General features: G+C 44.8%; 1 protein-coding gene across 2 annotated transcripts in view; it reads right to left on the reverse strand.

Annotated features, from left to right (window-relative positions):
• Positions 1-24338, reverse strand: part of ENPP6 (ectonucleotide pyrophosphatase/phosphodiesterase 6) — a 118441-nt gene extending 94103 nt beyond the window's left edge. For both annotated transcript variants that reach the window (XM_033215788.1, XM_033215790.1), the window contains exon 1: positions 23962-24338. In XM_033215788.1, the coding sequence (XP_033071679.1) occupies positions 23962-24202 (241 nt within the window). In that variant the 5' untranslated portion in view covers positions 24203-24338. The remainder of the gene's footprint in view (positions 1-23961) is intronic.
• Between the last annotated feature and the right edge of the window lie 3647 nt (positions 24339-27985).

Raw genomic sequence — 27985 nt, forward strand, 5'->3', positions numbered from 1 at the left:
AATAAAAAACAAGCTTTATTACATGTTTAAAGAAACAAAAGATTGAATCAAAATTAGCAAGGAACAAGAGACTATAAGAAATAACCATGTAGAATTAAGAATCAAATAGATTTTTGGACATTAAGAATATAACAATGTTAAAAATTTGGTAGTAAGCAAAATAGCAGAACCAATGCAGCTGAAAAAATAATGAACTGGAAGATGTAATTGGAAAAAATAATGCAGAATTCAGTATATATGAGAAAGAGATTAAAATATGAGGGAAAGCAAATCGTGGCTCCTCAACCTATGCCTACCCGGAACCTGCGGAAGTTACCTCATTTGGAAGAAGGGTCTTAGCAGATGCCATTAAGTTAAGGGTTTCAGGATGAGGTCGTCCTGGATGATCCAATGGTCCTGCATCCAATGGCAAGAGGTCTTATAAGAAAGGGAGACAGTCACATGTCAGTGGAGACAGAGGTGGAAGTGATGGGTCCACAGGCCCAAGAAAGCCAAGGAATTCTGGCAGCACCAGCAGCTGCAGGACAGTCATAGAACAGATTCTTCCTTGGAGCACTGAGAAGGCAAAACCCCTCATTTTGGACTTCCTGCCGCTAGAACCATGAGAGTCAATTCCTGTCATCTGAGTCATCCAGTGTGTGGCGTGTGTGACAGCAGCCCTAGGGAGCCGACACAAAGGCTGCGAGACAGGAGGAATGGGAGGAGAGGAGCTGTTGTGTCACATCTAAAGAGACAGCTGGGAGGAAGAGTGGAGACAACAATGGTAGGACAATATCATGAGAGATAATCATGGAATTTTCCGAACTGATGAACTATATGAATCCTGAGATAAGTAAATACAGCATATTTTACAAATGCAGGTGAAAATGTATTAAATGTGTACTAAACTGGATTGAGAACACAGAACGTCCCTGTCTTCAGAGTAGCTGGGAGTAGAACTACAGGGTCACGGGTGGAGTTTGCCCAGGACAGTCCGGTTTACACCTGTTGCTCCTGTCATGATTCTTACCTCCTCTTTCTTTCTCAAAAAGGTTCTGATTTGCATAGGTTTTGAATGTCACTAAATTCACCCTCCCATAAAGACAAACACCAGGAATAACATCCCATGGGCAACACCTACAACCAAATGAAGGGACAACGCATCCTTGTGAACCTCAAAGCACAAGCCTGTGGGGACACCCCAGCCAGCGCTCCAGAGCCACACGGTCTCAGCCTCTGTGTGGGGCAGCAGGGAAGACGAGCTGTGTCCTTTTGGGAGAATCATGCCCAGACCCCAAGGTCCTTTCACTTTCATTACCTCCTTTAGCCTGCAGAACACCTTGTCCTTATTTAGATTTAAAAAAAAAAAGTTGTAGTATTCTTGCCAAAAAAGGTTTAACTTGAATCTATTCATGAAGAAAAAAAAATCAGACGAATCCAAAATGTGGTATATTGTACAAATCAACTGGCTGGGCTCCTTATGACTGCCAACATCATGAAAGACCAAAATACAAAACAAAAAGACAAAACAGTTTCTCTTAACGCAGAGCAAAGGAACATGGCAACCAAACGTACTGCTTGAAACTTGATTAGATTTTAGATCTCAAAAAAATGTTCTAAGGGATTCTTTTTTGGACATTGAGAAAACCTGAAAATAATGGCAAATAGTCTAGTGAGTTGATTTGTTGAATCAGTGTTAAACGTCTTGGGTAGTATTGTGGCTGTATAGAGAATATCTCACCCATGCTGAAGGATTGAGAGGTGAAGTGTCAGGCGTTAGCAATTTATCCTCAGCTGGTCCAGCAGAAACAAAAGACAAACCTATATTTCTCAAATGATTAAATAAAGCAGATGTGCCAAACCTTAACAATTTGAGAAACGTGATAAAGGGTGCATACTCATGATACTATTTCAATGTTTTTGTACTTTGAAATTTTCTATTATAAAAACTTGAGGAATAGCCGTACAATGGGATATTATTCAGCTATAAAAAGGAAACAAACTATGGATACACGTTACAATGTGAATGAAAATGAAACTCAAAAACAGTATGTTCAGTAAAAGAATCAAGACCCAAGAGACCACATGTTGAACGATTCTGTTTTGATAAAATATCTACAAAAGGCAAAGCTAAAAAGATGCAAAGTAGATTAGCAGTTTTCTGGGGTGAGGGGTGATGGCAAATGGGAATTAACGATAAATGTGCATGAGACCAACAAGGTGAGAAGAGAAAACAAGAAAGAAGGAGAAATAAGGACCAGGCTCTGAGGAGCTCCAATAGAAAGGGGCCAGCAAAAGAGAAGTCAGTGGGAGGATCTAGAAGGTGAGGTTGAGAGGAAGGAGATAACTTGGACCCCAATAAAGTGATGGTTTCTAGGAGGCAGGAATGATCAAAAGGCTAAATACACAGAGAGATCTTGAGAGATGCCATTGGGTCTGGCCGTTAGGAGGTTTTGAGTGAATTTAGGAAGAGCAGGAAGGGTAGAGGATGACATCAGTAGTGGAGTTCCAATTCATGCATTTGCCCCGCCGTGGTCTGGGCTGAAGCCTCCTAGAGGCCTCTCTGCTTCCACCCTCAGCCTCACTGTCTGTTGCTCTCCATACCCCAGGGCTAGAGTGATCTTTCTAAAATGAAAGTCTTATCACACTGCTTCCCTACACAGAACCCTCCAAAGGCAATCCCCACACTCAGAATAAGACCCAAAGTCTGCACCACAACCTATAGGACCTGCCATGGCCTCTTGTCCATCCAGGTTCTTTAAGAAGCAGACACTAAGTCAAGGTTAAACAGATGCGAAATGTGTTAAGAAAGCACTTGTTCCACACAGAGGGGAGGAAGCAGGCGTAGGCCGTAAAATCTCCCATTTGTGAAGGTCTGGCATCTGTGAGAGGAGATGGGGAAGGGAAGGATTGGGTAGAAAGGATGTCTGCAAATCTAAGGAGGTTTGACCAGATTACCAGGAGTCCTCAAGATGAGCCAAGGTCACCTGTTAGAGGAATAGGCCTGCACTAGGGGCCTGACCTTGCTTGGTCATTTGTCAGGATCAGCTTGGGAGAAGTGAAACTTTGGCACCAAGATGATGGACTCAGAGGAGCAGCAGCTGGGACCATCAGTTCACCCTGTTCCCTGCAGCAGATCTGGGCAGCATTGTGTGAAGGCCGCCACACCACTGCATACCGCTCAGACCTCACTGCCACTCTCATCGCTCCTTTGTGCTCTCGCTACACTGGCTCTTGGCTTCTTCCAATATCCCAGGTATGCACCTGCCTCAGAACTGTCGCTGTTCCCCGCCTGGAATGCTTTGCTCTCAGATATCTACAGGCCAGCTCCAGGGCCTCGCTCAGGTCTCCGCTCAAATTTTATCTTATCAGAAAGACATTTGCAGACCACTCTGTAAAATGGTACTGTGGTCATTCTTGGTGCCTCGTCTAACTTTTTCCATAGAATTTATTTCCATCTGACATTGTTTATATTTATGTGTTATTTGTCTGTAACATTTCACAAGAATGTAAATTTCAGGAGAGTAGAAACTTGCCCTGTTTTGTTCATTTGTATATCCAGGGCCTAGAAGAATATCTCTGGCTCTATGGAAGGTAAGAGATACTTTTTGAATAAATGAATGAATAGACACCTATTATTTACACATAGCAAGCTCTGAAAATATTTTGTTGAATGAAGAATGAATGGATGAAGAATGAACCAGTACTGTCCAGGAGCTGGGGATACAGCACAGAACAAGACCAAGTCCTGCTCTCTCGGAGCATACATTCTTTAATTAAAATAAGGTTTATGACTGGATGCTAGAGTCACAATAGATGATGTATAGAAGCACAGGCCTCTCGGTGTCAGCCTCTGTGTGTCACCTTTACGGTAGCGTGCTCTTAGAGAAGACCATTCCAGAACAGAGTATAACATGGCCCATGGGTTGAACAAACCCAGGGCTGTTTTGTTTCCATCCTTATGTTTAGGTTTCAAATCTAGAAGTCCTGTCATTTTCCGTTGTGCCTGAAGCCTTTCCCAGTGGTGTCTCTTTATGAAAACATCAACGGAGGTTGGCTTCTGTGGGGTACATTCCAAGACCTACAATGTACGCTGTTAACCCAATTCTTTCAACCAAAGAAAATATTGTCCTAGGTTTTTGTTCCAAACAAAGAAGGTAATTTCTTCGCCAACTGCTGTTTTCACTCCCACACCCCTAAATTGTCTGACGATCTGGGGTCCCATGCTCTGCTTGAGTCAAGGGTTGGCACACGACTCAAAGCTTCCATCCTGAAGCTGTGTCACACTCTTGCCACACTGTGTTTGCCTATGGCTGCTAGGAACCAGCTCCGTGAGACCACACACAGGCATCTCACGTGAGAGGGAAAGCCAGTTCAGAAGCCACATGGGAAAATGATACCACATTGCTCCAGAGGGCTACAGATTTAGAAACAGTTTAGCTGGAGAGAGAAGGAATTCTTCTGAGAAAAGATTCAGGAAAATGTATTGCCAATTAAATGCGGGAGGTTTCATTCAAGATAAAGGCATCTCACGCTCACACATGACAGACGGATTGTTAATCCCCTGGGCCCACTGGTAGGACCAGCTTTGCATTTCATGTGATGGAGGAGGTACTGATTTCCATGAAGAAGTCAAACCCTGGCCATATTAACACTTAGACTTGAACCTGAATAGATCTAGAAAGATTCCTAGGAAGCAAAATGGCAGATGAGGTGATTAAGCAAGTGGATGCATTTGCCATTCTTTGAAAATGTAATTTCCTGGACTTTCCACATGTGACCCGCCAGGGTGACCATTCCACGTGTGACTCACCAGTCTGTCAAGTGCTTTGGGGCTGTGGCTTGGAGCCGAGTGGCTCTGCACACTAAGACAGCCGGGCTGTGCTGGGAAAGTGGATTGGAGTTGATATAATAAATAGTTCCTCATGTTTACGCCAGGGGATTTCTCCTCTCAGCCGCCTTCCTTTCCTTGCCATGGCTCTGAGTCGGGGGTGCTGCGTTGAAACCAGAGGGGATGGTGTCCATTAGATAGTTCCCAAAAAGAGTTAGACTTTGTCCCTCAGGGAAACTGGTAGTGAAATGTGATTTTAAACAGAAATTCCTGGCCTAGGTTTCTAATCCCCTATATCCTACCTCAAGTCAGGCCATTTTCCCTCTTTTTAAATCATAACTTTGAGTCTTATCCAGGGGAAGGGGTATACAAAGACTAAATCCACGCTTTAAAAAGTACAGGTGAGAGTACAGGCTTCCTGTGCTAAGCAACGCTGAAGCTCCGGTTTGAGTCCGCAGCTCTGGCAGTGCAGGGGCTCGTGGCCAATGACAGTCCTGCCTGTCCACGGACAAAGGTCAGGAAGCCTCAGGAGGAAACAGACTGGAGGAGGCCAGAAGGGCAGAAGACAGAGAGGACCCTGCAGGAATGTTCAAATAAACTCCGTGGCGTCCTCGATGTCCTCATTTTTAAAGAAAAGCCACTTGAACCCAAGGAGACTTTGTCTGAAGCCACAAGGTTTAGATCTCGCCACAGCCCAGAGTAGAGCCCATGTCTCTCACTTCTGGTCCCTCCTGGCTGTCCTCCCACGAATATCTTCAAGAGACAGGGAGGGGCGAGCCAGCCAGAGCCCAGGATCAGCATGTGAGCATGAAAAGGAAGGGAACTCATGTGAGGAGACAAGTGGTTGGATTTGGCAAAGAACTGAGAAAATACAAAATATGGCTGAGTAAAATACAAGGTAATCTTATTTTGGCAGAAGCATTGCCTTTTTATTTCATGTTATTAAAAATCATATTCTCTTGCTGACCATGAAACCACCTGGAAGCAGGGGTGCTAAAGTAGAAAAGCTTCTACCACACACTGTGTCACCTCAGGGAACGGCCGTCTCTGAGAACTTTTCCAGACTCTCTGTTATAAATGGCTTGAACTCCCAAACCTAGTATCTCTTGGGTAATACAAAAGAAGTTGTTTAAACCACCAGAGTACTGGATGACTCACCAATCTGGAATTTAGTGAAAAGGTAAACCATAGAGTTTAAGTCTGGTGCCTTCTTGCCCCTCACAATATTTGACAGAGTTTCCAAAATACTTAATTCCTTCCATTCCTGCTTTGTGCTTCTAGAACTTATCCTGGTTTGTGTGTTGACTGTCACCGGGGAGAAGAGAGCAAAGAGAACCGGGGGGCTGTGTCTGAGCTGATCTCCCTCACTTTCGTTTGGATGTTTCGTCTGCTCTAAGACTAAAAATATCACTCTTGATAGATTGGCAGCAGGAATTTCTTTTCTTTTTGGAGTGGAAATGAGATGGGGAAGAAAACAGCTAAAAAGGAAACCTGGCTAACTATTTAGGATACAGCAGCTTCATGAAACTTTAAAACGTATACAAGGAGTGCTTACTAAGTGTCAGGGAGCATGAGACAGGTTGAATGGGATGGAGGGTGAGTCAGACCCTGACCTCATTGAGACCACCATGCCCTCCCAGGTCCCCATAACCAAATATAATCAGAAGCAACTTGTCCAGAGCTGCCTCTTGGTGGTCTGGGGCAGTATCCCAGATGTGACTTATCAAAAGAAGCCTGTTTAAGCCATTTTTCACAACTGTGCAGCCTTGACCATTTGAGATAAGTAGCTAAGTGTCTGATGTTGAATCCTCTCTTTTATACTCAACCCCAGAAGCGCTTATTGTTCACATTGTTCATTGAGACACACAAAGGAGGGTTTAAAAAATAGTTACCCATGAGGTTGCTTAGTCTGAAGGAAGCCTGGAAAGGCAGTGGCTCATGTACTATGGGTGTCTATGTGTGCAGACGTATGCCATGTGCATAATGCAGCTACAAAATCACTGTCTAAGGGAGAGACACATAGATGGCTATGCAGGATGGCACTGCCCTGAGAGCTGCTTCCTCAGAAGCAGGAAGGAAGAGGCAGCATGATGTTGTGGGGAGCACAGGATTTTGTACTCACAGTTCTTCCATTTATGGGCTCTGTGATCTTGAACAAGTAATTTAATATCCCAGAGCCTTGGTTTCCTCACTTGTAAAATGCGAACAATTGTGACTACTTCACAGGGCTTTATGAGGATTAATTGGAACAGTGTTTGAATGTGCCTAGCACTGAGCATAGTACAAAACACGGTAGACAGTTGGGAAATGTACGTTCTGCTCCCTGCTTGACTGAATCTGGCTGCTTGTAATAAAGGAAGACAATAGGAATGCTACAGAGATAGGCCATCCTTTGTCTTTTCAGATCCTGACTCTGCCAACTGGAGGCAGCGTGTTGAAAACGCAGAGTGACGGAGGGGGAAGCAGAAACCCTCTGTTCTGGTCCAGATCCACTCACTTCCTGGCTAACTGACCTCAGGCAAGGCGCTTAACTTCTCTAGATGAAAGTTCTCTCATCTGTAAAATGCCTGTACATAACTCCTAAAGTGACTATAAAGATCAATTGAACGCATCAAAATTAGAAAGGAAGAAGTTAATTGCAGAAAATACGATCTTGTATATTCTTGTATGCAGAAAATCCTCAGGAATACACAAAAAACTTTTAACTAATAAACAAATTCAGTAAAGTAGGAAGATAATTCCAGTTTATATACTGCAAAAATAAAATTCTGAACATAATTCCATTCACAATAACATCAAAAAGAATAAAACATTTAGCAGTGCTTAGCAAAAGAGATACCAAATGTATACTGAAAACTACAAAGCATTGCTGAAGGAAACTGCAACAACCAAAATAAATGGAAAGACATCCCATGTTCATGGATCAGAAGACTTAATATTGTTAAGATGGCAATACTACCTAAGTTGGACTACAGATACAACACAATCCTTATCAAATTCCAACCGACTTTTGCAAAAGTTGGCATGCTCTTCCCAAATTTAATATGAAAGTACAGGTGACTTGGAATAGCCAAAACAATCTTTAAAAGGACGAAATTAAAGGATTTACACATACTGATTTCAAAATTTTCTACTAAGCTGTGGCAATCGTGATAGTCTGATCTCACCATAAGGATACACCTAAAGATCAAGAGATTATTGGAATAAAATTGAAAGCCCAAGAATAATCTCTAATATTTATGGTCAATTGATTTTTGACAAAGGTGTCAGAAATAAGTCAATGGAAAAGGACTAGTCTTTTTAACAAATAGTGCTGGGACAACTATCTCACACTGCGTATAAACAGTAATTCAAAAGGGATCACAAACCCAAATGTAAGAGCTAGAAACTTTATTTGTCTTATAAGAAAATGTAGGAGTAAATTATCATGATGTTGGGTTAGGGGATTATTTCATAGTTATGACACAAAAAGTACAAGTCGTAAAAGGAAAAGTTGATAAATAGGACTTCATCAACACTAAATGCTTTTATACACCAAGACATCCCATCAGGAAAGTGAAAAGACAACCCACAGCCTGGAAGAAAAATATATGCCAATCATATATCCCATAAGGAATTTATATCTAGAATATAGAAAGAACTCCTACAACTAAAAATAAAATGACAATCTAATTTTTAAAATGAGCCAAAGGATTTGTATAAACATTTCTCCAAATAAATTATCACATAGCCCACAAGCACATGAAAAGAAAAGATGCTCAACATCATTAGTTTTTAGGGAAATGCAAATAAAACGACCAGGAAATGCCGCTTCATACCCACTGGAACGGCTTTGATAAAAGAGACAATAATAGCTCCGTTATCAGCGTGGCTCTAATTTTAAAAAGACGATGACAAGTGTTGTTGAGGTTGTGGGGATGTCAGAACTTCACACACTGCTGGTGAAAATGTAAAACGGTGCAGCCATTTTGAAAGACAGTTTGGCAGTTTCTCAAAATGTTAAACACAGAATTATCCTATGATACAGCAGGTTCACTCTTTTGTATCTATCCAGGAGAAATGACAACATATATTCACACAAAGGCTTGTGCACAAATGTTCACGGAAGTATTATTCACAATAGCCACAAAGTGGAAACAACCCAAATGTTCATCCATTAATGAATGAAGAACAAAATGTGGCCTATCCACACAGTTCAGTAGTTGGCAATAAAAAGGAGAAACATACTAATACAACATGAATGAACCTCAGAATCATTCGAGTTAGTGAATGAAAGAAGCCAGACCCAACGGAACACATATTGTATGATTCCATGTGTATGAAATGTCTAGAAAAGGCAAATCTATAAAGGCAGAGTTGGAGGTTACTTAGAGGGGCAGGTGAGGATGGAAAGCAGCTGTAGGGCATAAAGTTTCCTTTTGGGGTGATAAAAATATTCTAAATAAAAGTGTACTGTGGCAATGGTTGCACATCTCTGTAAATATCCTTAAAAAACTGAGTTGTACTTTTAAAATGGCTGGATTTTGTAACATGAAAATTATACCTCAATAAAGCTATTAGTAATCATTTTAAAAGATCAATTGATATCACCACTATAGATCCATATATGGGACCTAATTAGCATATGGAAATTAGGTTACATCCTCCAGATTCCCAGCTACACAGGCAAATACAAACCACCAAAGCTCCAAATGCAGAATTTACCTACAAAGCATTTTTCCTCCTTTCCAGCTGCCTAGGGGTCCACAAACTCTGCTGCTAAGTACAAATCCCCTAACCTAAGGATGTTCTCATTTCTTGTTTTCTTTAATTGTTCAGTTTGATAATACTGACTTTCTTCTATTAGAAACTTTGTCTTTCCTTGATTGCTTTGGCCCTGCTGGGATCCTAAGGTTATTTTTGGCCTTTGTTGCCACGGTCCCTGATAGCTCTTTGCCTCTTCCTTTGTCTCCTTTGATACCTCTTCCTCCACACTGTGCCCACTGAATGTGAGCATGGTCCCCGAGGTTCCTCTTTCTTACCATCATCTTCCCTCATCTACTCAGATGATTTCCCACTCCTCAGTCAGTATCTCCAGGCCTTCATGGCTGCTAAGAAGTCACCACCTGAACGTCTTGCAGGCGTCACAGTGCGAGGACATAAACGATTCATTTAGATGCTCCACTGAGATGCTTCACTGCACATTAATTAGCATGTTTTCTCCCTGTGTGTTCCCTCTCACCGTCCTGTGTTTCTGGAGCAACAAACAGCCAAGATGACTGCTGGGTGCACCTCTCCTGCGTGCATTTGAGCACATCGTGACGATGTTTCTGGCAGGAAGGGAAGAAGGTCACATCCCTTTCAGAGAAGACAGGAAGATAAGAAGGCAAGAAAGGCTACATAACTTGTAGGGCTTAGTGAAGAATGAGTACGTGAGATCCTTCATCCACAAATTATTAAGAATTTCAAAACAGTGACAACAGTGCATTAAGCCAAGCCAAGCACAGGTCTTAATAAGCACAGAGCCCTGTGGAACTGCACAGGCCACACCCGTGACGGTGGCCCTGGTGAGACGTCTTCTTCCCAGACCAGGGAGGAAAAAGAAGGAGCCAGCCTGTCTGGGGAGTGTGGGAGACAATGCCCTGCTTGGTGGCAGAACCCACAGGGGAGGACTAATGTCTGTGAGATACAGTGGGGAAGGCTGGCATCATGGCACAAGGGTGTCCTGCCCAACGCCGCAGAGCCTGGTCTCTGGAGCTGGCAAATGGGCATTTGGTGGGGCCTAGTGTGGATCAGTGACCAGGGCTGCTGACCCAACTCCGTGGGACTGCGTATGACCTAAGGGCCTTTCCTAGACCTCAGCAGGAAAAAGACGCCCCCCACCTACCCAACAATTCAAAACTGAAATGCCGATAAGCCCAGTGGCTTGCAAGTTAGAGTCAGATTTTTTTTATCATGGTAAACTATACATAACACAAAAATGTACCATTTGAACCATTTTGAAAAATTTCTAATTTCTAATTTTCTATTTATTTTTGTATGTTGATTTTTCATAACTTATTTTAAGTTCAAGGGTACAAGCGCAGGTTTGTTACCTAAGCCAACTTGTGTCACGAGGGTTTGTTGTACGGATTATTTCATCGCCCTGATATTAAGTCTAGTACCCACTAGTTATTTTTCCCGATCCTCTCCCTCCTCCCACCCTCCACCGTCCGATAGGCCCCAGTGTGTGCTGTTTCCTCTATGTGTCCATGTGTTCTCATCATTCAGCTCCCACTTATAAGTGACAACATGTGGTATTTGGTTTTCTGACGAATGTGTTCGAGGATCATGGATAGATTTAGGTTTTTTTTAGAAAAACTGAAAAATGCAGTATTTCTTACACACCCGAGTCTGTGAACTGCAATTCACTATACACACAGAGAAATTTATTAATCTTCCCCTAAGGCTAGCTCAGACTCTCATCTGACCCAAGACTCCTTTCTCTCTAATCCTCCACGCCCAGCTGCTCCTGCAGGTCCCTCCCCACAGAGCCGATCAACTTCTTGACCTGAGGTTCATTCTGGCACTGGGGACGTGACCCCCAGGCTCCATCATTTTCAACGTAGACTTGAGTGGCCTCCCTTGGCCTGAAACCTGCCCTGCTCAGAGATGTCAGAGTCATCATCTCAAAGCCCAGCTCTCGTCTTCAAACACTCCTTGTCACCCCATCTCTGCCCCTTGGCTTGTGCCGTGCTGTTCACCAACAAGGCCCTTCCTTCAGGTTTCGAGCTGTCCAGATCCTTCAGGCTTTACCCAAATAACTGTCACCTCAGCGAACCTTCCCTCTTCACATACACTCTCAGAAATCAGCTGTGCTTCCCCGGTGCCTGTTCTATCCTGTCCAATAATTATATTCATTTTGACACATATTTAATTGCTTCAGCTTAATTCAAGTTTGTTCAGGACAGAGGCCACATCCTGGCATCTTTAGAACTCTTACAAAGTAAATATTCAGGGTATCCTTGAATGGATAATATTCATGTATGAAGGCACTGTATGACTATGTATGTCAATACTATATGTTGGCGTAATTACCAAAATCTGTGGTTCAGACAGTAAGTGGAAAAGGAGTTAGCAAGTGGATGAAAATAACAAGATCTCAAGGCACCATCCACCTCTGAAATGTTGCTACCTATACGTCAAAGCCTTTTGGAAGAAGGGCATCTTATTCTGGCTTGAAAGAGAAAGACAGGTGGAGGAAAACCGCAGCTTGGGCTGTAGGTGTGTGGGAAGATGGAAGTGAAGCTCTTACAGAAAGAATAGATAGTATCATCTCACACCAGTTAGAATGGCAATCATTAAAAAGTCAGGAAACAACAGGTGCTGGAGAGGATGTGGAGAAATAGGAACACTTTTACACTGTTGGTGGGATTGTAAACTAGTTTAACCATTAAGGAAAACAGTATGGTGATTCCTCAAGGATCTAGAACTAGATGTACCATATGACCCAGCCATCCCATTACTGGGTATATACCCAAAGGATTATAAATCATGCTGCTATAAAGACACATGCACACGTATGTTTATTGTGGCACTATTCACAATAGCAAAGGAATCAACCCAAATGTCCATCAGTGACAGACTGGATTAAGAAAATGTGGCACATATGCACCATGGAATACTATGCAGCCATAAAAAAGGATGCGTTTGTGTCCTTTATAGGAACACGGATGCAGCTGGAAACCATCATTCTTAGCAAACTATCGCAAGAAAAGAAAACCAAACACCGCATGTTCTCACTCATAGGTGGGAACTGAACAATGAGATCACTTGGACTCGGGAAGGGGAACATCACACACTGGGGCCTATCATGGGGAGGGGGAGAGGGGAGGGATTGCATTGGGAGTTATTCCTGATGTAAATGACGAGTTGATGGGTGCTGACGAGTTGATGGGTGCAGCACACCAACATGGCACAAGTATACATATGTAACAAACCTGCACGTTATGCACATGTACCCTAGAACTTAAAGTATAATAATAATAATTTTTAAAAATTTAAAAAAGAAAAGAAAGAATAGATAGTATCAACAAAGAGAAGGACTGAGAGTTCCCAGAGAGGCCTCCAACAAAAACTGGGAGGCGAAAAGGGAGAGGTGAAGAGATCATGGTTTAAATTCCATCCCAACAGGCGTCTCACAACTGGCTGCAAGAATCCTGACGGTCCCCTGGTTTGAAGGTTAGGGATCAGTCTGATGTCCCCTGAGGGAATCTCATGAGGTCAACTTTCAAGACTCCCCCGAAGCTGGCCAGTCAGTTCAAAAGAACAGGCAAACAGGTGGGTGGGGATTGGGTAAAGTTGCTTTGTTTTTATTAGATTCCTTTAGCTTTTAGCTGGACGTTCTAATACATGTTGACACAGGCTGAGAGTAAATTCCTTGGAATGTGCTTTTCTTATCTGTTCCATCAGAGCTTGATGGGATTATGTAAAAGGTTTAAGGAATAGCAGACAGTCTTCAGTTACTATTCATGGCACCAGAAAATAGAGAGGATGGCCAAGTTGTGTCCTGAAACCAGCCACAGTCTTCCAGGGACTCCACCTCCTCCTGGGCCAAATTGTTGATGAAATCTACACATGCACCACACACACACACACACACACACACACACACACTCTCACTGCTTTGAATCTCATCTCCATCTTAGATTGTACATCCTGGGAGATGTTAATGAGGGTGAAGAAAGAAGCAAAAACAACCCAGGGAAGTTCAGAATGGAAAGAGTAGAGTACTCAGCGTCAGGTGGAGAGCTCAGGCAAAGAGTGCAACTTGGGCACATCCCTGATCATCTAAGGGGTGTCAGATGCTGGCCCCGGCTCAGAAACCTGCATTTGGTGTGGTTCTTCTCCCTTTATCTGGTTGCCGGATCTGAATCTTTGGCCTCTGTGTCCTGCACAATAAGACAAATGCGCTAGCATCTCTAAGTCATTCTCTGCTTTTGGCATTTTGTAATTCTGAATGCCTTTGGGGGAAATTTGGATTGAGATATAGTGGATTTTGTTACATATTCCCAAGGTCATTCATATAGTTTTAGTGTTATGTCTTACACAGACAAACGCATGCTAAAACGGACTATGAAAGTCATTCATAGAAATGTGCAGGGAGGGATGTCATGGTTTGGGACCAAGCCAGCCAGCTAAGCTGCAGGGGAATGGGCCAGACTGGGAGTAACTGGAACCTGGAATTAGATCCTCCCACAGAGACCAGTGAACACCAGGGATAGCTCTGGGTGCTGGGAAGTCCAGGACAACAGGATGAACATGGCAGTGGTGCTGCTGTCAGCCTAAAGGGCAAGAGAGGCATCCGGTATGAAGATGAGGGGAGGGGACTTAGAGGCCCGTGGAACTTGGCCAGAAGAATCCAGAATCCAGTGAGATCAAAACAGGCATATGATGCATTGGGTAGTTTGTTAGAAAAGAATACAACTTCAGCCAACAGACAGGGCTTGGCAGCAAAACTCCAGAGCCTTGTAGAAGATGGGCAACCCACGGCTTCTGCCACAGAGTTGGGAAAAGCCCAGTCACTGGCTCTGAGCCAGTGCAGTCCCACAAACATGAACCAATGTCTCCTCTGAGCAAGCACTGGGCCCCGATGTGGAGACGGTCCACACTCCACTGCCCCCAAGGGACTGTAGACAAACAGTGGTGGGGATCACTGCACGGACAGGTCTTGCCTGCAGGGACCCACCTGCGAAATGGGAGCCCTTCCGAGGCTGCACACTAGGGGAGGTCTCATAGATGGCCTTTAGTCCTGCTTCTCAGAGGGGCAGTGGCAGCTCCTAGAGGTGGTGGCGTTGAGAGGAGGATAGTGACAAAAACCTCGAGCTGGGGTGTCCTGAGCCCTGGCTGGTCACTGTTTGCAAATCTGTGGTGCAGACTGAGAAAACCAAACCAAACCACAAAACATTGCTTTAGATCCACTAGGTTGAAGAACATGTTTTTAAAAACTCTTTGAATGTGAATGTATTTCCCTAAATCACAAGTAGGGGTTCAATCAATGTTGAACAAAATGTCTGCTTGTTCTACTAGAGTTGAGCAAGTCTCATTGGATCTGATAGAAATTTTTCATTTAGTATTGCGAATAGGTAAGTAATCCACATCGTTCAAAAACAGGCAACAAGATGTCTCTATCCCATCTTGGTCTCTCATCTGTCCAGTTGCCATCCAGATAGGTACCATGATTCCTGGTTTCTTAGGCATCTGCAAAGGTATGTTTCCCTCCAACTGGCAGGTACCCTGTGCTGGGGCCCTGATGACCTGAACGGCAGTGTCTCCTTCTAGGGGCTCTGGGAAGAGTCTGGCTGAACAGAGAAGGAGAGAGGCTGCCTCCATGCCACAGAGCCTATGTGACCAGACACCAAGGGAACATGCATGAATGGTTTTAACATAACTGGCACTTAACACACACATCACGCTGCTTGGAAAACTTCAGGCTAAGTGACATGGCAACATTTTCCAGGGGCTGCTGGAGCTGAGGCGTCTTCTCTCAGGCTCCCCTGTGCCTTGACGTGCTCCAGCCTCAAAGTCACCCGTCTTTCCTCTTTGGTGGACTCTGTGATGGGATATTTCACAGGCCAGGGGGCTGTTTTCAGGAGTCCGGGCTGCCAGGCAGAGGCTGAAGAGGGCTGGAGAGCAGGTTCCAGGCTAGGCCCATGGTCTGCTAGTGAGTGGCTGAAGAATACAATATTTGAGGTTTTCTCCCAAACATTTATATTTCTCTACAGTGGCTGCTTTCAACTTTTAAAGCAGAATGTTTTCTCAAGTCCACCTGTGGAAGCCAAATTCTTAGACACACAGAGGATCTTTCAGGGAAAGCTGGACATGCTGCAGAGCTGATGGGCGACTGCGATGGTTCGTGTGCAGGACCTGGGCGACTGCGATGGTTCGTGTGCAGGACCTGGGTGACTGTGATGGTTTGTGTGCAGAACCTGGAAGGAGAGCCCAAGGCTTGGGGGCCACTGAGGCAAACTCCGTGGGTGTCTCCACCATGACATCCACAGATACAGGACTTCTGTCTGCTACCGTCCACCCTTCCCTCAGGCCAGTCCTTGTTAGGGGCCATTAGTGTCCAGTGGGATTAACTATAGACCACTTTCTTCATATGTAGAAAACAGGTCAAATTGGAGCTATTGTGATCATAAAACAGGGCAAGGGACACAGCATTTCACTGGGAGCCCCCTCCAGTCCCCCTTTCCACCTGCTCCCACTCAGTGGGCTCTCAGAACCTCTCTATGGTATTTTCAGCACCTAGAACATTCCCAGCACACATCCCTGATATAATAATTTGTGCTCCTAATGTCTCAAAATGGAGTCACTCGTGCCAAGTATCAGTAAGCCCACTGTGAAGCTGTCTCCCTCCTCAAAGTGATATCCACATATGCAATGGACTGAAGTGATGACACCTGCTGCTGCCCAGTGCCACCCCAACCCTGAAACAGACCGATAGAAAGTGAAAGGTGGCTTAGATGATGAGAGCAGACTCATCTGGGAGGACAACAAAAGCAGCCAAGACTTGGCCTCGTTCAAGACACCTTTAGAGCCTCTGCCCATGAGAGCTCTGAAGCCTTCTCCTTCTCCCAAGTCTGGCATCTGGTGCCAGAAGCAGTGAGGCTCTGGTTGACCAGTGTCCCAAGGACATCCGGACCCACTCGGCTCAGTTGTAGGTGTGCTGGTCTCCCAAGCCATCACTGCGGTTCCTTACCACACTGCTATGACTGCTTGTGTGTTGGTTAATTACATGATCCGTGGTGCATGGAGGCCTCTCAACAAAAGGTGGATTCAAGCATGTGTAGTTGCTGTCGAGTCACTGTGAACCTTTCTGACTTCGGTTGGGGTCAGCACATCTAGGTGGCCAGGACCTAATTAACATCAATTGTGCACTCCATCTGTCCGATCTTCTCACGCTGAACAGCAAGAATGCAGGACTAGGAAGATGATGTAATGTATCCAAGTCCTTGTGGACTGTGGCAGTCAGGAGAAGCTGGCTCCTCTGCCCCCTTTCCCTGCCCTGTGGACCACGTTGCTTCCCAGCCTGCCCCGTGCAGATAGTCGGCGGGGCAACCCAGGTTGAGTGGACAAGACTACTCACCACCAAAGGTGACACCCGGGGGACTTGGCCTCCCGGCACACCTGGAGCCCACTTCTAGCACTCAGCCCGGGGTGTTCTGCTGCAGACATTTACACACATTCTCCCATCCACGTGCTCCTGAAGGTGCCTGGGGGAGTTCCTTCATCAAGAACTAAAGCATCTTCAGTATCCTGGACCAAAGTTCCATTGCTGTCAGCCCCGACAGCCCTTTGTCTAAATAAGGTGGCCCACACATCCTCCCATGATCTGCCTTCTCGATCTTCTCTCCTTGCTATCGAAAGGGCTGATGATGGCAGTTGGTTCAGAGTATCCAACAAGAGCCAAACGCTGCACGTGGGCTCCCAGGACCCCCAGCCCTGCCCCAGGTCTCTGCCTGGTTATTGTGCGGACACAATGGGCCTATTGTGGGGCTCTGAGGGGCTCTGAAACTCGAGCAGGTGTTGCTGAAGGTGTCTCTGAAACGAATGTTAACCTGCTGAGTCAGGCTCCCTCCGAATTAATTTGAAATGCCCTTTAACCCATTTTTGGCACAGCACCCATGCTGAGCAGGAACTGGAGCCACAGGAGTCAAGCCACCCCGAAAGCCCTGACAGGAGGCACATGATCCTATCAATCAACGTTGGGGTGAGGGAGGCAGGGGTGGGGGTTGTGAGATCGCCATGGCGTGTAGACCGCAGTGGCTCCACGTGGACAAGCCTTCTGGAAACGCCTTTGCTGTTATTACAATCAAAAGCTTTCACCACATTTTACAGCTTTGCCCACTACTCTAACCACTCCCTTCTTCATGGAGTGAGTTTCCAGCAGCTGAATGCCGTATAATCAGAACACCCTCTCATCACCACGGAAGCCGAAAGAAACATATTTTTTGAAAAGTGATACTTCAGTGCAGAGAGTTTTGTTGATAGGAGCTTAAATAATGACGTGCTGGGAGACATTATTTTAGTAAATTATTAGAACGCATTTTTTTTCCCTCGGGGCATGGCTGGTTATTAGTGCTCTTACCCACTTCTAGCTTCTATTGCTGGACACCTCGCCTGCCATGCCTGCATCTTTAGGTAGCTTAATCGAGGCTCATTGCAGAGAGTGTAGTTTTAAGTGGAAAAATGTTGTTCAGTGTCTCTGGGAAGTATATGACAAAATGTTGACAAAAGTTAATTCAGGTGGGAAGGCAGATTTTAACTGTGTGTCTGTGAGAAATATTCTGCACCAGCTGGGTAGCAAGCAGTGAGATAGGAAGTCCATTTCCTGGGGTCCACTAGGACCCACAGGATCAATTTCTCTCCTTTGCCTCGGTGGTATTCTGCATGCTTCTTGAACTCTCCTTTAAGACATTGTCTCTGATCCCCTAAAGGGATAATGTCAAGTGAATATCTTACTCCACTTAAAATATAATTTGGTGAAAAGTTACTTTTCCAAATAAATCTCACTGAGATAAACAACCCTTCGAACTTTCCCATCTGTGCTAATAGGAGCCCCTTTACTCAGACTTCAGAAGATCTTATAACTGTGGCATCGGTTTGGGCTCTTCTTTCATATTCACTTGTCAGCCAGTCAGCAAGTTCTGCCTCATGGATGCTCTTCAAATTCAACTCTCCCCCTCACTTACAGTCCATCACAAAAAGCAGATGCGGTGATGTCTGGAGTGGAAAAGGAGGGAAGGAGGAGCCTGTTGGACTCTCCTTTGGTGGGGCTTTCATAGACTTTCATCAGTTGCACATGTTTTTTACACACTCAATTCTCTGTAACCCCCAACCCACACCCAGATGGTGAATGGACTCAGCACCCCTCCTTCTGACCTGAACACGCTCACTTCTCCTCCTTTGCCAGAACTACCCACGATGACAATGTTCTGTTTTCTCTTTTACCTCTGCCATGAGAGCAGCATGTCTCATTTAGAAGTTGTCTTTTTCAGCCTGGGTCCCAGAATGAAGAGGAAATGGGGTGGAGGTCATTCCTCAAGGCCACACACATGATTGAGGAATAAACATTAGCTATTCTAAGACTCAGACATGGTGTGGAATTGCTTGTTGCAACAACATAACTCAGCCTCACCTTACTGATAAAGGGGGTAATATGTACGCTGTTACTAAAGGTGAGTTTACATGTATATTTGCTCATTCTGTTCTCACAGCAAGTCTACTGGGTAACATTTACTTTCTACATTCTACTGATAAAATATTAACACTCACTGGATGCAATGGCTCACACCTGTAATCTCAGCACTTTGGGAGGCTGAAGCAGGTGGATCACCTGAGGTCAGGAGTTCGAGACCAGCTTGGCCAACGTGGTGAAAACCCCATCTCTACTAAAAATAAAAATAAAAAAATTAGCCAGGCATGGTGTCAGGCACCTGTAATCCCAGCTACTCAGGAGGCTGAGGCAGGAGAATCACTTGAACCAGGGAAGCGGAGGTTGCAGTGACCCGAGATCATGCCACTGTACTCCAGCCTGGGTGACAGAGTGAGACTACGTCTCAACAACAAAACAAAACAACAAAACAACCTGGCCACTCCAAGATGCAGGCCTAGGCCCCGGCCAGTTGCTGTGTGAGAACGGGGTCTCTGATGCCTACTCTCCCATCTCAGCTCTGCCATGACATTCTTTGGTGCCTGAAACAAAACGCTAAATTTCCCTGCACTTTATTTCCTAGTGTCTAAATGTTGAAATACTAGTAATATGCTGTGGGACAAACTTATTTCAGCATCTGTTGATCTCTGGGTGGGTTACTGGCAGTCAAGACGAAGTTCTAGACTGGCTTCCCTGCTACTCAGAACGTTTCTGGGCCACTTTCTCCAACTGCTTAACCAGAAATGTTTGAGAATTGCAAACAAATGTTACCATGAGTCTTAACAAAATGATGCTAAGTTACGCTGCCTCAAAACAGATGCGGCATTTCCCTCTTACCCATGACCTGGATTAAACAAATCACTGCTTTCTTTCCTTGACTTTATGTTAAACTCCACTTCAGTCAAACGTGAATTTACCCCAAAGAGAGAATAACTTTGCAAAAAGATCCCGGGTAAGATAGACTCAAACAGAAAGCATTCCAAGGGCATTGAAACTGTGGTTGTGTTTTCGCTAGAATGAAGGTGATCCACACACCACTCTTCAGAAAGGGAGCTTATGCCTACAGTAAGATGTAAAGACACACACCATGCCAGTGGCTGTTTCTTCCAGCTCAGCTCTCTCCTCTTTAAAATGCCTTTTTCACGCTACTCCAACTGGAAGGAACGCCTCCTGTCCCTGGTCCTCTGCAGCCCGCTGGGACCCCACTCCCTGTTCTTTGTGTATTCATTCTCTTGGCTGCCATTATAAAGTACCACAGATGGAGTGGTTCCAACAACAGCAATTTGTTCACAGTTCATGAACGAGGTGTTAGCAGGGTTGGTGTCTCCGGGGCCCCTCTCCACTGCCTGTGAGGGCCGCCTTGGTGTGTCCTCACATGGCCTTTTCTCTGCACATGCACGTGCCTGTGTCTCTTTGCCTTCCTATACCGTCATATTGGAATAGGGCCCCACTTTAGTGGCCTTATTTTAACTTGGTCACCTTTTAAGACCTTATCTCCAAATGCAGTTACATTCTGAGGTACTGGGGGTTGGAACCCCAACTTGAACTGGGAGACAGGAGGGTGAGGACACATTTGGGCTCACAACACCTTGCTACACACTTTAGAATATTAGCAGGCGCCCATTCGCGAGTGTTCTTCCTCCCCTACTTGAATGTAATCTCCCTGGTGAAAGGCCAGTTTTAAGATTCAGTGTTCCCAGCAATCAATTGTTTGATTCATCTTCATGATCATGATTGGCATTTTGGTTGCATTTGTCCTGATGTAAACATGTTTTGAGGCAAATAAATAATCAGCCATGGTGGTTTCATGGCAGCAACTGGGCTAGATGGTTTCAAGGTTGCTCACAAATAGGCCTGTTGATTCCCCATCCTCATCCACTGTGAAATTCTCCCTCTCAAGAGAGTTTCAGCCATTTGCATAATTTCTACACGAAGGCATCCTAGGAGGGGCCAGCCCTAACTTTAAAATTCCCTGTGAAAATAGCAAAGACTTGGGACCAACCCAAATGCCCATCAATAATAGAATGGATAAAGAAAACGTGGCACATATACACCATGGAATACTATGCAACCATAAAAAAGAATGTGTTCATGTCCTTTGCAGGGACATGGATGAAGCTAGAAGCCATCATTCTCAGCAAACTAACACAGGGACAGAAAATCAAACACTGCAGGTTCTCACTCTTAAGTGGGAGTCAAACAATGAGAACACATGGACACAGGGAGGGGACCATCACACACTAGGGCCTGTTGAAGGATCAGGGGCACAGGAAGGGAGAGCATTAAGACAAATACCTAATGCATGCAGGGCTTAAAACCTAGATGACGACTTGACAGGTGCAGCAAACCACCATGGCACATTTATTCCTGTGTAACAAACCTGCACGTTCTGCACATGTATCCCAGAATTTAAAGTGAAATAAAATAAAATAAAATTCCCCGTGCATTGCCTAGTTCTATGCCTGCATCCAGCAGCATCTGAAATCCCAGCCTGATGCAGCGCTGGCAGTTCATCTCATTTTATTTTGCCTGTAGTCTCCAAGCAAGTTCTCCCAGCTCGAAGGTCAGCATTCTTTCCAACAACTCATCACTCCTCGTTATGCAGAGGAAAGAACACCAGGGGCTTTCCGTCTTCTGAGCAATAATTCGGGTAATGAAGTGAGAGCTTAGCCTCTCTTATGAATGCTGAGGAACCCTAAAACAGCATATCTTTTGGTTCCAAAAAGATCTAACATAGCGAATTTGTTGGTTCATAAAACGCTCAAGTACTCAAACCATATGTTTGGGTATAATTCCCAATGGCTATATCCTTCCTTATATGAATAAAAGAGGAGGTTTTCAGCATCAGGTGGAAAAATAAGTATGGATATTGGGGAAAATAGTCTAAATTTAACCCTGAGTCAGTTCCAAGACAGTGGAGGTGATACCAGCTTCATGGCCCGGCATTTCCCAGCCTGCGAATCCTGCTTCAAGTCTGCAAGTCTGCCAGTAGATACAAGACATTTGTATATAAACATGAGCCTTGCTAGATACCTCCCTTGTGTGGGGCAGCTTCTAAGAAACATATAGACCAAGCAGACTTCCACATCAGTGAATACATTTGGCCACCTGAAAATACAGAGACTAACACATATGCAGACCTGTGGCTTCCTCGGGCTAGCCTCAGTTTCAAAGTCAGGGTGAGATCTTTGTCAGGCACTCACGGGACCTGTGGGCCCATCATGGAAGGGGCTCTTCTCTCAGGACGACACAAGGGAAAACACACACAGCTTGAAAAGAAGGCGTGTCTCAGCATGACGGAGGCTATGTGCAAATTATTCCTTGTGCCAATATCAGGAGTGTGAGTCTGACAAACAAAAGGCCATGTCACTGGCTTAGTGTCTCTGTGGAGTCTGTAATGGTCCTGTTACTTACTTGAGTCCTTTCTAAAATGGATCTTGTTCATTTTCCACTGAGATTGCAGAAGCTGCACGTGGCGTGGAAGTTTATGAATTGGGTCCCCCAGCAAGGCTCTGAAAGACAGCTGGAGTGGGGGTGGGCTGTGTGTGTGAAGCCGCTGTGCAGAGCTGGAGTCAGCCGTGCACACAATGACATCTATGTGTGACCCGGCAGCCTGCAAACCGCTTCCCTGCAAGGGGAGGCGCATGCCAGGGGAGGGCCAGAGACTTTTGTTCATTCTGTTTATCTTACAGACTGTTTTTTTGTCTGCTGTGGGAAATAAAAAACAAATACATAACTTCCTTGCTTGTGTGCAGTCTGAATTTTTTTCTCTCTCTCATGCCCTCATTTTTATTTCTCCAAAGTATCTCTTCCCTTCAATTTGGGGCATCAGTTTATGGCATTTTTACATACACGTGTATATACTGTCTATGCACAAAGTCAGAGACACAAACGTGTGTTTTAGACCCTTCGGCTTTAGTGTTCTGTGGAGACCCATGAGATATCAGAGATCTCATTCTCTTCCTGTTAACATAATTAGTAGATTCTCTCTGTGCTCAGAGCACATGGCTGAGTCCCGCATAACCAGCAATAACAGTGCATTCGTAACGGCCTCCCTGGATAGTTTGCTAAATTCTGTCTGAGAGCCTCTCACTGCCTTTACAAAGGTTATAGCTGAAAAACAAACCAGAAACTGGGAATCCAACTCTGTGAGCAAAGAGAAGGCCACACATTCTATAACTGCACGGGTAGAGGCTCAGGTTCGTGCAGTCGCGTTTGGAGTCCTGGCAATTCCAGATGAAGGCCATCCTTAGGAAAATCAGCTGTCCCAAGCCCAGGCAGTCTGGGTTAGCAGAGGTTGGATTTGGTTTGTTGAGTTTTTGTTGGTTGGTCTTTCGCAGACGCTGCAAATCACAAACGGGGAACCTGAACTACACAAGCGTTTTCTTCTCTGTATCATTTTACCTGGCCAAAAAAGGCAGAAGAAGGGGAAGGTGGCATTGCTAGGTAACAGAGAAGGATAAGACCTAAAAATCCCCCCTTCCCCAAGAAGTCCAGGAGCACGACTCCCCTCTGAGGACCCCACAGGTACTTTCACAGTCTAACACACTGAGAAACAAGCCCACAGGATGCCGGGATGGCATGACCGCAGAGCAAAGGGACAGAAGGAGCTTGGGACACATGCACGGACACCTGTTGATTGTGCAAACTTGAACTTAGAAAATATGAGGCTCACTAGAACTTCTCTTTCTAAAATAAACAACCACTTTCAATATCGTCAAATATCATCTACTGCTGTAGTTCTCTGTCCTCCACACTGAGAATCCAGAACAGGTCCTTGGGATAACTTTTGGGAAACAACACCACCACGAAAACAAAAGTCTTCTCAGCCAAGGACACAGATTTCTTATCTACCTTTGATGTGCCAAAGGACTAGAGAATACAGAGCATTTAAATAAGTCTCCAATGCCAGGAGCTCACTGTTCCCTGCTAGACTCCAGCCCTCCCCTCCCTGCCCAGAAGAGGACATGGTACTCACCAGTCATTAGGGTATAGTAATTGGGATACGAGAGACTAGGGAAGTCTGGAGTCAAATAATCCACTTTTACTCCCCTGCTCACAATCTCTTTGAAACCAGGCAATGACTCCAGTGCCTCATCACTGATGTAGTCTGAGCGAAAACCATCCAGCAGAAACACCAGCAGCTTCCGGCGGGCAGAGGCCGGCTGGGCCAGGCCCAGGACAAGGGCCAGCAGGAGGGTCCCAAGCTTCATTGCCATGCTGCCAGGAGCCTGCCAGAGCCCAGCTGGCACAGCTGTCTCCTTGCAAAGACTGAGGATGGAGAATCTGTAGCTATTCTCTCTTCCAGGGGCTGGACCTTGAGCCGCTGGCCTTCCTGAGCCAAGTTCACTTTCAGAATTTAAAGGAACAGCACCCCCTTTTCCACACATCTATGCACACCCTTTACTAGAAAGTCCAGAGACCAACTCCTTCAGATAAGCCGGGTTCCAAACAACCCAGAATTAACACCAGGGGAGAGAGTTCAACCTTACTATTTTTGGTGAACGTTCCAGAAATACAAGCACCCACAGAGGTGGAATTTTAGAAGATGACAAAGTCAACACTAACTTTGCAGTTGAGCTAACCAAAGGGAGGAACCAAGGAAAAGGGCAAGATTTTAATTTGATGTTATCCCACATCAAGGCCTCATTTAAACTCTTTTTCACTTAGAAGTTAGTAACGCAAACCTCTGGACTCAGTGCATAAACAGGAAACAATATGCTTCGGTGGACCCATTTGTAAACTTTCCAGCTGTATCTCTGTAGTCACAGCACTTAAAAACAATTATTTGTCTATGTCTTGCCACTTACGTTTTTACATGCAGTGTTATTACTTTATTTTTCAAATATGATTTAGCTGCTGGTGCCCATAAAAGGAAGTGGTTCATAGAAGAGCCCTAGAGCCAAGGAGAAGCTTCCAGAGTTGGACAATGGGAAATCATTACTGGCAGAATGGTCTGAAGCAGCATTGCCCCAATAGGATGGAAATGAAATAGAGAGCTGGAGATTGAGAGCTTGAGATGGAAAAGCAGAGCTAGAAATTACCATGCAGGTTTTGGGACAGGGAGGACTAGGCAGAGCAGAAAATAGAAGGAGATAAGTGACAGGGAGGCAGATGTGAGCTGGGGAGCAGACAGAGTTAGCACAAAGTACCCAGAGTCCGGAGGTTCCCTAGAGTGGCTCTGTCATGCTACATAAATTTGAACGACACAATTCATGTGAAGGCTTATAAAACATAGCTGAGTGCAGTGGCCCACTTTGGGAGACCAAGGTGGAAGGATTGCTTGAGGCCAGGAGGTTGAGACCAGCCCAGGCAACATAGCAAGACCCCACCTCTATAAAAAATTTCAAAATTAGCTGGGCATGGTGGCATGTGCCTGGTCCCAGCTACGCAGGAGGCTGAGGTGGGAGGACTGTGTGAGCACAGGTGTTCAAATCTGCAGTAAGCTGTGATTGTATCACTGCACTCCAGGCAGGGCAACATAGGCCCGGCCTCAGAAAAAAAAAAAAAAAAAAAAGACATAAAACATGCATGGCCCATAGCAAGTGATTAGATGTTAGATGTTATTCGCATTATAGCATCACTTGGCTTTAAAGGAAACTTGCAGGCTCTGGGCAAACTTTCCAGGGAAGGAAGACCGACACCAGCCACACCAGCCACTCTCAATCAAGCCCAAAGCCCTCTTCCACCTCTGCCCTCCGCTAGTGTCTGTTCTCCTTCTCTTTTTCTGTTGTATTTGAGTCAAACCCATACACGGGATCACCATGTCACTTTTTAAATTATGCTGCAAAAGAGAAACACATTGGCCAAATGACCACTCCCATCTCAAGGGACTTGGCCAAGGAACAGAATTCTTTTTTCCAATAAGAGTTAATGCTTTTTATAATTAAATTTAAATTCTTTTCTTATAAAAAATAAGGAAAAGGGGAGTTTATTCTAAATGGTTGTTACTTTGAAAACAATGTTACTCTTTCTTCCTTGAGTTGTGTGGTATTATTGTTGCTATAAACAGAAAAACAGAGAGAAGAAAGAAAGAGGGAAGGAAGGAAGGAAGGAAGGGGGAGGAAGAAGAAGAAGGAGGAGGAGGAGGGGGAAAGAAAGAAAAGAGAGAGAGAAAGAAAAAGAAAGAAAGAAAAGAGAGAAAGAAAGAAAGAAAGAAAGAAAGAAAAAGAAAGAAAGAAAGAAAGAAGGAAGGAAGGAAGGAAGGAAGGAAGGAAGGAAGGAAGGAAGGAAGGAAGGGAAAGAAATTGAGGGAGGGAGAAAGAGAAAGAAAGGGAAGGGAAGAAAAGGGAAGAAGGAAAGGGAACGGAAAGGAAGAGAAGAAAGGAAGAAAAGGGAAGAAGGGAAGGGAAGGGAATGGAAGAAAAGGGGAAGGGGAAGGAGGGGAGGGGAGCGAAAGGAAGGGAAGGGAAGGGAAGAAGGGAAGGGAAGGGAAGGGAAGAAGGGAGGGGAAGGGAAGAAGGGAAGGGAAGAAGGGAAGAAAAGCGAAGAAGGGAAGGGAAGAAAAGGGGAGGGAAGGGGAGAGTAGGGGAGGGAAGGGGAGGGGAGGGGAGGGAAGGGAAGGAGAGAAGGGAAGAAGGGAAGAAAAGTGAAAAAGGGAAGAAAAGAGATGGGAATAAGGGAAAGGGAGGGAAGGGAAGGGAAGAGAAAGAAAGAGATGAGAAGGGAAGTGAAGAGATGGGACAGGAAGGGAAGGGAAGGAGAGGAGATGGAAGGGAAGGAGAGGAGATGGAAGAGAAGGAGAGGGAAGGGGAGGTGAAGGGAGGGGAGGGGAGGGGAAAAGGCAGGTGCGCGCTGATGGGTTGATAGGCATCCTGGACACTGAGCATCACATGTGCTAGAAGGAGAACTTCTTCCCCTGGTGAGGGCCCACAGAGGTAAGAGGCCCAGATAGCTGTGCTCTGTGAGTTCCTGAGAGGCTCAGGGATTGTCTGGACTATGAGGCTGGAGGTAACAGTGTAAGTCCAGGTGGTTTACTTTGGGATGGCTTCTCAGTTTTTTTGTCTGCTGTGGGAAATAAAAAACAAATACATAACTTCCTTGCTTGTGTGCAGTCTGAATTTTTTTCTCTCTCTCATGCCCTCATTTTTATTTCTCCAAAGTATCTCTTCCCTTCAATTTGGGGCATCAGTTTATGGCATTTTTACATACACGTGTATATACTGTCTATGCACAAAGTCAGAGACACAAACGTGTGTTTTAGACCCTTCGGCTTTAGTGTTCTGTGGAGAGGTTAAGCATTCCAAATGTTAAAGATGAATATAAAAGGGACTTCCACTTTTCTCCACTACTAACAAAGGTACACCCAAAATATGGCTCCCTGAGTGCCTCATTGAGCTATTGTGGGTGTCAACTCAGAAGTAACTTGTTTCAGATTAGCATGTCCACAGGTCACCAGAGGCTCCCAAGGCTCCAAAAAGATTGTTGTGATGTATCTGGGGTGGGGGCATCATTGTTTTATGATAATGTTTATGATCATATTGTTTTATGACCATGTTTAGACAATGTCTCTAAAGCTTTGGATCAATAAATGATTGCCAATATGAATCTTTAATATACATACCAATATATGAAGACAGAGACATATGGGATATAATTCAAACCAAGTAAATCCTAGGGTTGCTCAAAGCCAGACTCCAGGTCTTGAACCATCTAACCTAGAAAAGGCTGGAAATGAAAGCTAAAAAGCAATAGGTAAAGGCCATATGTCATACAGGTGGTTAATATTAAGTGCCCAAAGTCTTGTGATCCAAAACCTATGTGTCTGTGATCTGGATGTCTTCACTCGGGGGTGGTTATTGGCACCTAATGCTTATAAGTGCTTATTACAACTTGTTTTCAAGGGTTGGCAATACTGTAAAGTCATTGTCCACAGGGGTTTCATTTAGATAATGCAAAATATGAAAAATTTACTCCAGAAGTTGAAACAACCTTTGTCCTAAAGATGCTGCACATCTCTCTAGGGACATGCATGAGCTCTCGGGATTGTGCTGTCCAGATTA

The sequence above is a fragment of the Trachypithecus francoisi genome, unplaced genomic scaffold (assembly GCF_009764315.1).
Source record: "Trachypithecus francoisi isolate TF-2019V2 unplaced genomic scaffold, Tfra_2.0 Lachesis_group1, whole genome shotgun sequence".
Lineage (NCBI taxonomy): Eukaryota > Metazoa > Chordata > Mammalia > Primates > Cercopithecidae > Trachypithecus > Trachypithecus francoisi.